At 44.4% G+C, this 12886-nt stretch overlaps 1 protein-coding gene across 2 annotated transcripts in view; it reads left to right on the top strand.

Moving 5' to 3' along the window:
* Positions 1 to 3643: 3643 nt before the first annotated feature.
* The window catches only part of LOC121192703 (ephrin type-B receptor 1-B), a 149110-nt gene continuing 139867 nt past the window's right edge, over positions 3644 to 12886 (top strand). For both annotated transcript variants that reach the window (XM_041054513.1, XM_041054512.1), the window contains exon 1: positions 3644 to 3844. In XM_041054513.1, the coding sequence (XP_040910447.1) occupies positions 3784 to 3844 (61 nt within the window). In that variant the 5' untranslated portion in view covers positions 3644 to 3783. The remainder of the gene's footprint in view (positions 3845 to 12886) is intronic.

The raw sequence follows: 12886 nt of genomic DNA, 5'->3' as shown, positions 1-12886 counted from the left end.
ACTTAAAACAAATAATGCTTTCACTGCATCTGTGCGAGGAGAAATGGAGTGTAATCCCTCTTTTCTCCCTCACTTTCCAACACAAAAACATCAACATTTATTGAATCTGTTGTGCATGTGTGCGCAGGTATTTTCATGTCTGTTTTGCGTGGGTTTGTGTGCCTGTTTCCACATCTACAGATGCTTCTTTCTGTGTGTTGCTCAGTGTCAGAGAAGTGCAATGAATGTCTCTGAAGTGTCTGCGTGCTCATAGCAGGGGACAGGTACCATCACTCTTGGCTTCATTGGCAGATTAATGAGAGTGCTGTATTTAGCTCCTGCCCTGTCTCCCTGTCTGACCTACTGTCACACAGTTGTTCTGCTACTGAAACTCAGAAAAACATCCTATTTCTTATGTGTGTGTGCATTTTTATTAATTATTAATTATTATTATTATTATTATTTTTTATTTATTTATTTATTTATTTTACGGCTTATCTATATTAACATGTTTGGTCCACGGAAGAAAATCTGTTTGTTTGTACTTTGTGGTATAACTCCAAAGAGGTTGGCCTGTGCCTGTGCAGCCTTTAAAAAAATACATTTTGTGGCAAACTTAACCAACCTCACGCAACCCCCACAATGAACCTATTTTCCATCATGTCTCTTGAGTTGTGACCCAGAAAGTACAACTGTGGCTGGGACTCACTAGTGAGTCCTGACCCTCTATTTGGAGAACACTGGTCCAGCGCACATCTGTATTCAGTCCTCGCTCTGCACTCATATTGTCACTGGCCAGCGCCCAGACTCGTGAAGATGGATGAAGCTAAAGCCCAGCCTAATAACCAGTCTATCCCTCCAGGGTGGGTGTAGCACTGCACTCCTCTGTCACCTGGGTCCCCTGCACTATCTCCATATTGATTTAGGCATTTCATTTTCATGCATTCATATTCATCACCAGACAAACGTTCCCAGCTTCCATGCTGCTCTCTGGGAAACCTCTCTTTTTCTTGTATATCTGTTTCTGCCTTTTCATTCTGTATGATTATAATCATCCAAAGAGGTTGGCCTTTTTAGTGTCTGCGTCTGCTTGTCACCAACTATACCTCTCAAATGCACTAGTGTATCATAAATCTAAATAATGAGCGTGAGTCTCAGTAAACACTGCACTTTGCTTTTTCCAGCCCAAAAGATCTTCCTTGTGAGCAGCCGGTACTCTCTGTTGTTCTTAATGTTGTTTTCAGAGTACGGGACGAGCTACACACCATTTCGTATTTCCTGTCTGACTCCATGAAAATACAGATCAGCTGTGATTTTTTTTTTCCAGCAACCAAACAGGAATCAGGAAACAGGAGACAGAGAGGAGAAATGTAAAGGTCATGGCACATTGGTCACGGAGAGGCAGATGCTGGCTGGATGTTTGCAGGTCAAAAGCGCAATAAATTTAGGGTCAGCTCACAGAAAAATAAATAAATAAATGAAATTAATCAAACACGAGTCGGAGAATGCCCCAGTTGGTGAGGTTGCATTTTTATTTTCTTTTGAATTTGGTCTTGAATTGAGAAACGAAGAAACGGAGGAATGAAGAAAGGAAAATAGAACTGGGATGCTGCACTTGTAGGCTTAACCACACAGAAAAAAAAAATCAGGCCACTGATTCTCTCAGGAGAATGAGAGGCTCTCTACAATGTGTTTGGGCTCAGTATTGGTATTGGGCTGAGGCTCTTGAGCTGAAGTAGGCAAGTGCTTGTGTGGCTTTGTGTGGATCATTGTCAGAGTGTTGTGTGGGTGAGCGACTGCACGCTCATTTGTGTTATTGTATGCGTGAGTTTGTGTGTGCATTGTAAGACAGGATGTGCTACAGCAGCAGCACTATTGTTCCTCCCTCCCCTCATACTCTTCCTTCCTTCCTTTCACCCCCCCCCCCCTCCAGGGTGTGGACAGCAAACAGGGACAGATTGCTCTGTGCTGCTCCTGTATTTGGAGATGACCTGCGGAGCCATAGGTGATGATGACTGGCCTGGTGACAAATAAGGCCAGGTGGCTATGAGAGGCCTACAAACCAGCCAGCACCGGGGGCCACACTGTGCTGCGCCATGTCACACTATAGCGCCGCTCCTCACCACACCATTAAAAATGACAAATGCTCTCATCAACTGCTTTCCCAAGTTAGCAACCGCTGCCTGATGCTCCTGAAGCGCTGTGTCTGCCCCAGTTCATCTGCTGGCCTTTGCCACAACTGGAACAACCATTTATTAAGTGTGAGTCACTTTTCATTTACAATGTGTTTGATTTTTGTCATTGTAGAGGTTAGGAGTTGAATCTCAAAGGGACACAAAAGATAGATGTGGTGAAAACAGATCAGGTTTGTTGGCAAAAAAAGCTGCACATATTTAAGAGTGAAGCGTGGCCTCTTTGGGGTCCATACAAACTAGTTATACAGTAAAATATAGGTATTAATTTCAGAAGATACACAATACTTAGAAAACAGTTCAATCAATCCATTGAATCCATTAAAAGTAAAGCAGGTAAAAAGTATCTGGGCCAGTGTGCTGTGAAGGGACAGCTCTGAAGTATTAGGCCATCCAGTGGCCTGGGGTAAAACCAGGCCTTTTCAGGTTGTAGATTAACAACTCCATCCCAATTCTTCTGCTCGAGGGACTTTGGGGAACATATCTAGCCCAAGACAGGTGTATGGTTCTGGGCTACAGGGCAGCAACTGCCCCCTTCCTCTGCCGAGGCAGACCCTGGTTCTCTGTGTCCCTGCGGGGAAAAGCCCATTGTGTGTACCATCTGTTGCAGCACACGTGCAGACAAAAGGGGTGACGGGGGCAAGGGTGGGAGCTGATGTGCAGCGCCTGTTTAATATCATTAGGAGGTGCAGTTGAATTTCCTGATGCTATTAAAGAATATCTTCATTGTTAATGGGGTTTGCACTTGTGTGAGCATAATGGGAGAGAGAAGAGACCATGCTTGAGGTTTATGAGACATTTTAAATAATGTAAAGTATGATGTCAACATAGGTGAGTAAAAAAAAATACAGTAAAGAAAAAAAAAGCATAGCTCAACTTACTTTTTAATCTTAATGGTGGAAAACCTCCTTAAGATTTTTGTAAACGAAAAATGTGATGTCCTCGTTCAAGATAGTATTCAGTGCAGAACACACTTTCAACCAAGGGAAATGAGAGTAGCCATATGGGACACCACTGAGCCTGATAAATTGCTCAGCAGCAGCATTATTTTGTACCACAGGCTGACAGACCACTCAACAAAGTATACAGCCGTTTAGATCGTCTCCCATGGGGGGTGTTTAGGATTAGTTCTAGGTTTACCTGGGAAGCAGTAGCTGCAGTAGCCCGACTGGTGGCGCTATGTCCCTTCAGTGCAGCGGACGCCGCTTCAAATAGGTCAAGGAAAAGTTTTGTGTTTTGACAATACGTGGTGGGCGGAGCGGCGGGCTGTCGATTGGTTAGTGAGTTTCAGCTCCTAGTCGGTGATTGGGCCCGGCGCTCTAATGGGGGCTGTGAGCAGGCTATATTGGTTCCCCCCTCCCCAACTCCACCCTCTCCACCCCCCACCCCCCCGCTCACCCACACCCCCCCCCCCCAGCTCCTCGCACCCCTCAGTCCCTATACACCGCTCTTCCCCTGCACTGATTGTCACACATTGTTTACTACGGCTTGAAATGTGACTCACAACACAGGCTATCTGCTGGAGTACCGGTCTGACAACTGAGGGATTCTTTTGACGCGCACCGTGCGTCTTGGTTATTTGGGGACACGCTGTGGAGACTACCCTTCTGCCATGACGGTGGATTTGTTTGCGCTTTTAAGCGCGCTGGTCATCACATCCTCTGCGATGGAAGGTAAATAACACATTGGGATTATACATGTAGTAGATTATGGAAAAAGCTCCTCTCCAAGACGCGGCTCTGTGCCTTGCAGGGATGCTCGCAGCGTTTTGTGTTGGGCAACGCTGTGCCTCTGGCGTAGAGACACAGGGATGTCATACACGTGGATCGCCGTGGTTATCCCTCTTTATTTCGGAGCGGCGGTCCTCCCGCTCCGCTGGTTGTCACTTTGTCCGTGTGAAGAGTGATAGTTTGTACGATTCTGAAATGTGTTTGTAACTGCTTTCAGTAACATATCAGTGGCTGTTTCTGGGCTAAACTCTGCTTTTCACTTCACTCTTTAGTCTTTTTGGTTTTATACAGAAGGGGTTGCCGGACCGGAGGAGTCTTACTTTAGTTATTATCCCATGAACAATTCGTTTTTCTCACTGGGAAACGAAGGCTACATTGGAAGTGCCTGTCAAATCTCCAATGATTCCTGTGACGTTTTTTCATTAAATTGTACGTATAACATACTGTTGCCACAAGACCCTGATCGTCATTGTGTGGCATTTTGAATTTGTCCAGACAAACTCTTAGATTGTGGGTTGCGCTGACTGGAAGTCTCTCTGTAACCTGGATTTAATGCTGGACTGAATTTATATATATAAATATATAGTTTTTTTTTTGTTTTTTTTTTTACTATTGGAAATCTACAACTCCATTCAAAAAATACCCTGGGCTGCCTCTCCCCTTTTCTCAGACTGTCCCTTCAATTTTCTCTCTCCATTCATCCCCATTTCCTATTCTCTGTCTTTGTCTTTCTGCTTCTCATCCTATTTCCTCCTTTCTTTTCCTCACACGCTCATCTGGACAAGCGGTGGTGCCACTAGTAGCTAATATCTCCACAGTTAAACATGTTTTTCATTTCCGCTGTGGGCCCCAAGGGACCGAACACTGGGCTGTAGCCTCAGACATTAGCTGCTGGGTGGATATCCCAGCAGAACCATGGATATATAGTGTCTTCTCTCATTTTATTGTACAGTTGCTTATCCTCTCCACTAAAACACACACACATACACACACACACACACACACACACACACACACACACACACACACAGGAACACATCAGCCTCCCTGTGGCTTTCTGCGTCCACCCCCGAAAAGCATAAGTAAGTAAATTAGAAGCACAAATAAAATGAGTTTTTTCACATGCAGCGTTTCTCTTTAATCATTTACAACTCTGCTCCTGGACGGTTCCCAGCTCTGGCTGTGCTCTGTAATTCGATGGTGGCTTTCTTGTTTGTGCTCATCAGATTTTTTGACACAGCTATGGATACCAAGCCCAGGCCCAAATTGCTACCTCTGCGAGGATGGATATTTTCAGGGTCAAATGTTTACCCAATGTGAAATGATAGCAGCAATGTCAATTCCGAGAGATAAGTGGAGGAAGGGAGAATGGAGTGAAATTTCCCTGCTAGAAAAAGGGGTGTGGGATTTCTACGAAGATGGGATGAGAAAGAAACAGATGGGCAGGGAGATGGCCCCTGGGTTACCTCGGTAACAAGGATGAAAGTGATTTCCTTGTTTGGGTCGCTAATTGAAAGGAGGTTGTCCCATGGGCAGGTTAAAATCTTCACTGATCTGAACTCCAATCTGTTGCTCTTTCTTTTTTTTTTTTTTTTTTTTTTTTGTTGTTGTGTGGGTGTGTGTGTGAGTGAGAGTGGAGCCATTGACCACATTATCCCTGCCTCTTCGGTCACCCTTAATCTGATTACGAGTCCAAATCAGCTGATAATCACAAAGTGTCAGAGATCTGTGTCTATGTCTATGTGTGTGTGTGTGTGTGTGTGTGTGTGTGTTTTGGCAACTTTAGAGGAAGGAGTGTACGTGACTGTATGGATATGTTCTTGTGATGAATTGAATGATTTATTTGACCCCCCCCCCCCCCCCCCAGATATATGTATATACTTACAGTAAACACCCCACACATCATTGATGAACTGATGAACTATGGAATGAAAATCATAAGGAGGCAAGCGTGAAAGAATGGATGGATAGATGGGAGACAGTTGAACATAATAGAAAAATGAGATAGAGAGCTGAAGCTTGAGTATGCTGTGGTGTGTGTGTGTTATAGTGTAAAGTTGTGTGTGTGTGTCTGAGCTATGTGCGATGAAAGACCAAAACAGTTTAATCGAGTGTGAAGTTGATTATAAAACTTTGAATCTGTTGGCTTTAAAGTTCGGGCACAGCTACCACGCACACACACAGACACAGGGAGGCACACGCACAATCCCATACACATGAAGACATGATTTCTGCAAACAGAAATGCACTCACTGAAAAGTTATTGAAGAGGGGTGGAGGGGCAGTCAGACCCAAAGCAAAGGGCTGAGAGAGAGGAGAGTGAAGACGGGGATTTGCATGCCATTAGAAAAAGAAGCATGTGCAGTTCTCTGTTTCACCCTCATTTGTTTTCTCTCTCCATTTCTTCCTATCATCTTCACATTTTCTCTGGCTGCTTTCTTCTACACCTCCCCTTTTTTTCCTTTCATTTCTATATACCACTTTGTCTTCTCTAATTCCCCTCACTAATCTCTCCATTCCCCCTCTTGTCTCCCTCCTCACTTCTTCTGCTCGCTCTCTCCGTGGTGTGCGGATCCTTCTTGCCAGCAGCAGCAGTAATTCTCCTCTACTTACAGAGTCATTGCTTATTTCTGTTTGCCCTTAAACCAATTAGGCTTAGATAAGCCCGCTAGTTTAACGGCCTGGAACTGGGTGGTGGCGGGAAGAGGGGGTGAGCGGGATGAAACCGGGGTAGAAAGATAGACGGGGATTGAGGGAGATAAAAAGATGAGGGAGACAGAAGGAGGGAGGTCAGCAAGTTTCAGAAAAGAGACAGTACGCATGTTTTACAAATGAGTAGCCTGCAATTGTACAAGGTGGTGGAAATAAACATACACTGGGCTGTCTCTGTTATCTGAAGTACAGTAGACGCCTGAGCCGTGCTAGAGCCGCGGTAAAACAGCAGCAGCAGCAGCATTCAGTATGAGTCTGATAAGAGAACATTAGTAATGTGGTGTTACCTGTCTCTAAGGATGCCGCGTTAAGTTCCTGTGCTGTATTTATGCCTCACCCTCCAGGGCTAAGTGGACGGAAGGGAGAAATCTGTAGCTTGAATAAACATTAATAATGATAGCTTAAGGAATAGATAATAGTTATTAAGATCAGAACTACATACTGTTGATATACAAGAAAAAAAGAAAAGAATATTCAGAAGCATTAGAGTGGCATATTGATTAGACAGGTTAGAGAACAGAGCTACTTCCAGCCTCTGTCTCAGCAACCGACTGCTTTGCTGAAGTGTTCTTGAGTAAGACACTGACTCATCTCTGGGGGCACTGTGTGATAGCTGACCCATTGCTCTGACCTCACTGTGGAGAGAAGTCAGCACCTGCCTCCTGGGATTCATAAAGTATCATTTTATTATTATTATTATTATTATTATTTTTATTCTCTTGCTAAATTCTCTTTTTTTATTTTTTTATTTTTTATTTTTTTCTTTCTTTCTTTCTAGTGGTGAAACTAGTGGAGTTGTGTTAAAGCTGAATTTGAGTATAGTAGTATCCTTGCAAAGATAACACTCAGCTTTGCCATACCACAGTTTCGTGGCGTCAGTTGTGATTTGGAAAGGATCATGAGAGGTTTGCGTTGAGACAGGTGTCTGTTTAAGTAGGGTTTACACTCCTGTGGATGATTGATAGTTTGCTGCTTCACCCAGACATTAACACAAATCCCTCATGCACCTAATTGGACAAATAGATCACTCACTGGGCTGTCACTGGTTTTTGTTTCCATAAACAGCATGACTTCACCAAAAAATGGGCCATGGAGTTACAAAATAATGCTTCATCTGATATCTGTTATGCCTAGTTTGAATAATTGGTCATGATTTTTGCAAGTTTTGAAAGGGGTGAATAACACTGCAGGTTCTCAGGTTGGTCCAATGTGTCGGGCTCTCATTTATTTCCCAGACTTAAATCTTGCACCAAAAACTGAGCTTGTACTGAGGTAGCCAGACTTGATGAGGCTAGTATAGTACTGAGTCAAGAGATCTGTACTACTCGTGTGTGTGTGTGTGTCACTTGGGCGTGTGTGTGCGCTCACCAGCTGTGCAGAGGAGGCAGCCTGTAAAAAGAGTCCTGTTGAGTCTTTAATGGATGTGTATGCAAGATTGCTCCTTTCCTCCGCACTCTCATTTGAAATGGTTAGAAAAGAGAGGAATGAGAATATAAGAGCAACATAGGCTCATGGGCTGAGATGGATAAAACTGAAAAGACATGAGGGATTGTGTGTGCGAGCTCTCACATGAGTTTACAAGTGTGTTTTGGCCATCGGCGCTACTGCCGACCTGGGACCACCTAAAGTAGATTTCAATTTTCCACTCGTTTTGTACCGCCTTGTGTGTATTGTACGTTTGGATGCCTGTGTCGTCAGTAGACTACTAAAGCCATTATGGCTGGCAGGGGCAGCAGACATGGCCTCCTCCCATAATGGAGGCTTTATTTTGCCCACAGTGAAAAGACCACTCCGTGTTAAGGTGTGCTTACGCAGCCTAGTCAGCTATGACGACCCCCAGTGCAAACCCCTGCCTGCAGCTCATGTACCTGTAGTGCTGTAAATGTGTTGTACTGCCTTTTCTGTGAAAGTGTTGTGCTTGCTTGCAGGCGGTGTGGCAAGAATCTATGGTCTGTGCAGGTTTTTGTCCTTCACAGTATGCTTTTTTTCACATATCGCAGTATTCTATACAGTGCGTATTTTCCCTTAGATAATATGATCGCTGGCTTCTCTCTCTCTCTTTTTTTTCACTCCTTCTCGCTCTTTCTCTCTCTCACTCTCTCACTCACATACGCACACACAAACAAATACGCACACAGAGTCCCCCTCACAGCTCACCTTACCCCAGAGACATCTGAGCTTTGGGAAGGCCAGATGGTGGATGCAGGTTGGGGGCTGGTATGCATGTGCACATTTTTGTGTACATCTCAGTGTGAGAATGAATGGTATCGAGGGAGAACAGAGAGAGAGAGAGGATGAGAACAGCATGAATGTGACTGTATGTGCGTGTCCATGCATATTTGTGCATCCAATTCCGTTCCATTCCAGACTTGTTTTCTTTCTCTCACCATGCGGATATTTTCTGTTTATTACCACGTCTTCTTCCCGTGTCTTCAACACATTCCTGTCCACGGTGCTGACGAGATGCTATCAGCAGTGTTAGGTTCCACTCGTGCTTCATGCTTGGCCCTTATCAGTGCAGGTGGCTGACTGTGGGAAGAGGTCTAAGGACTTATCTGCACTATCTCACAGAGGAGCAGGCCCAATGCATCAGCAACATACGAAACACATTAGAGTGCTGGAGTGAAAGCGGTGACGCTCGTGACACAGTTCAACCTCAAACTGTGTGAGTCATCTGTTTCCTGGTAAAGCCAGTTCTGGCAAATGGCAAACACACAATGGGCGCAGACTCACACACCCACAGACATTCTCACCAAGAAGCTTGATGTGCACAAGAGCACAAACTTAGAGATAACCCTCCAGGCCACACCTAGTGGAAAATGGCAATGCTAGTAATTGATTGGGCGCAGTGACCCAGCTTCCCCAGCACTCAAGGATGGTGGTGTGAAAAATGTGCTTTTTCTCATTCTTTTTCTGTCTCTCAGGCCTTTTCCCCTCCATTATCACCTGTCCTAGAGATTGGGTGACAGCTGTTCAGTCAGCAGGAAAGGGGAGCCTCTTCGATATTTGTTGAGTTGAGAGGTGAGAAGAGAAAGCATTGATTATCGAGTCTTATTTCCCTCTGTTCATGCAGCCTGACTCCTGGGGCCTCTGTGCTTACTGCCCCGTATTTACCATGTCTCCTCCACCCCCATGGCCCCTCTCAGCTCTTGTCCACCCCAGCCTTCTCTAGTTCAGCTTAGTAAAGATTGACACTGACTAGACTTCCTGGCCATTTCGTCTTCTTTGTTAGATTGTTCTTTTTTTTTTTTGCCAAGAAATTTTAATTAAATTGTGAGAGTAGTTGCAAGGTACACCCTCTTTTCTTTCACCTCCTCTCTCAAAACATCCTTCATGGGAATAATTGGTTGTTTCTCCCTGCTTCTTTCCCCTCTTCTCTCCCCTCCTCCCTCACCTGCCTCTTTCCTCCACACTTTTTTTTTTGTTAAAAACAGATGCATTTATGAAGCATTATAGGGTTTACTACAAGGGAAAAAGTGAAATATGAGCCTGTCCTTCTGAGGACGTAATAGGCGCCGCACTAGCAGGAACAGGAAGGGGGTAAAGAGACTGTTGGGGTTGTAAGCTTGTAGGAACAAAGAGGTTCATTTATGATTGTTATAATGAGATCTGTTTTTGAGTCAGGCCCAGAATGATTTAATTTGACTTTTGAGCCCTACGGCTCAGGCTTAAGGGCCACAAGTGGGAAGGCTGGCGGGACAGAGGCTGACGGAGGAGAGGGAGGAGAGGGAGGAAGCAGGTATAGTGGTGCAGTGTTTTTGTGACTTTCAGCACTTGGGAAACCTTTTAGAGTCTACAATCGAACTGATAAGAATATCAGTTTAGATCACTTTGGTAACTACACACTACAAACTCCCTGCATATCCCTATGTTTATTTAGCAAATCCCTTGCCTGAATGTACATTATATGAAGCTGCTACTGTTAGAAGAAAAAAAACAACAACTTTGAGGTACTTTCTGCATTTTAAGTGATTCAGGAGCCCAGAGGATGCTGCGTTTCCAGCGCTCAGAGGAATTAAAGGCAGAACGTTAATAGGGCTGAAATTACGAACAGTGGTGGAAGCTGCTCCACTTCCGATTAAATAAAGGCCGGCTCTTCCACAGGCTGTTTCTCATAGGGACTGACAAGCACACACACACACAAGATGCAAATGTGCAGTGTCCCCAACACACATACACAGCCATACACACATGTAGCTTTGATGTGTGGAAAGGAAATGAGTAGAGACGGAGAGCTAAGGGCTTGGGCCTGGGGCCTGTCCCATTATTAATGAGTAAGTGCCAGTGCCTCTCCCAGGTTCAGGACATGTGGACATATTTCACCATTTGCCTGCCCTTCTCCTCACCATAAATGTAATCTCTTATTAAACATTGGGTTCTTGGCAAGAGAGGGGCAGATAGAGAGAAATTGTGCATGAATATTTGTGTCTCACTGTGTGTGTATGCGTTAGCATAAGAACTGAAAATTGTGTGGTGGAGAGAAATGAAGTGCCGGCACAGAGCAAAATGGAATGTCAGCTTCTGAGAGGGACACTGATGGGCCAATAAGTAGTCGTGGTGGGAGGACAGTTTTCACCCCGCCTAATACCGAACCCTCTGCCAGGCAAATTTCTGCCTGCCCTGCGCTGTCCACTTCTCTGGCTGGACAAGAATAGGGTGTTTTTGGACGTAATTAACTATTGATTTGAAGCACAGAGGGTAATGGGAAATGAGTGGACGGCGTCTCGATCTGTCAGCAGTTGCCTGACCCACTAGACTACAACTAGAAAACTGACAGGGTGAAAGAGGCATTTCCCTAAAACAGCCAAGGTCAAAGGTGTTTTGTTTTGCTTTCAAGTTCTGTTCTCTGAATTTAGGCAAAGAAAATAAATCAGAAAAAAAAACACAAACAGGAATCTGGAGCCTGGGAATGTCTATTGGTTAAGGATTCAAGATTGTGCGCACTAGATGCTGTTATCTAATATTTAGTATTATTGAATTTATTTCCCCCCATTTGCATATTTATGGTATTCGTGTTTTGTTTTGATGGCTAACATGACAGACTGATCCCAGCCCATGCTGACCTATTGACCTACCCGCTCCTTCATGAATAGTTATGATATAATATGATAGTATACGCCAGGGGGACTCATTTTAATGTGATGCATCCCGAGGTCACATCACAACCAAACATCCTCTGGTCATAAATCTAACCCTAATAATATCGAACATGTAGTTTTAGCATGCAGTGAAGAAAGTCAAGAAGAAATGTCTCACGTAGAAGTGCCGTTGTCTATCTTCCCCTGCGTCCTCCCTCTACAGATTCATGTGCTGTTCTTTTTGTTAGAGGCGAGTTAGAGGACAAGGATTAGGATTCATTTGTGCATGAAAACAAAGGCGAAGAGGGACAAAGAGACAGAGGGGGAGAGAAGGACAGGCCTGTATCTGCCTACGACCTTATTTGTGCTAATGAGGAGGCTGCTGGTTCTGGCTGCTAACCCTTAAGCACATCCAGCCTTTTAGAGTGTGTATGCCTGCATGCATCTGTGTGAGAATACCTCTCCTTGAATGTTTGCGAGGAGTGTGATTTGCCTTTTTATAAAAATCTCACTGATAATGAATGATGTGGAGAGGATTGTTTGGCGCAGTGCCAATGCCAGTGTGTGTGTTTGGTGTTAGTATAATTTTGTGTGGGAAGGTTGCTGTTAAATCTGAGAAGGATGTCTCGATTCAACTTGTTAGCATAGCAGTAACGGACATGCACTCCCAACCCAAACCTGTAATGGGGCTCACTGAACAGTATAAAATTCATGCCCCTCTCCAATTGTTCCCTCCCTCCTCATCTCTTATTCCTATGAAGTCTTTCCCCTCCCTGCTTTTTCTCCCAAGGCTGGGCATTTAAAGCGGCATGCCTTTGATGTGAGCTTCACACACTGTTAGACACCCACTCATCAGATTGACACTGATGTCTGGGTGGAGTCTGCCCATTTCTGAGAGCTGGGGAAATGAACTTCTAGAATATACTGTACTCACACATACACACACACACACGGCATGCAGTCAGGTAGTTTTAAATAAAGTAAAGTGGAATGTGAACATGAATGAACACATGCGCTCTTTCAGATGCACAGATTTTCCAGTATGGCCGTGCTGCACTCAGCTGATGATATGTCAAGATGACAAACGTTCCCTCTAAGCCGAGCTGAATGTAATTGTGCAGCGGTTTTCCTGGCTGTGTTTTACAACTGTGTCACATCAGTTTTAGGGGAAATTCTGTTAATATCAAAAGATACA

This window comes from Toxotes jaculatrix, chromosome 14 (genome assembly GCF_017976425.1).
Source record: "Toxotes jaculatrix isolate fToxJac2 chromosome 14, fToxJac2.pri, whole genome shotgun sequence".
NCBI lineage: Eukaryota > Metazoa > Chordata > Actinopteri > Toxotidae > Toxotes > Toxotes jaculatrix.
Note: the sequence above shows the minus strand (reverse complement) of the source record. Positions and strands in the feature narration are given on the sequence as shown.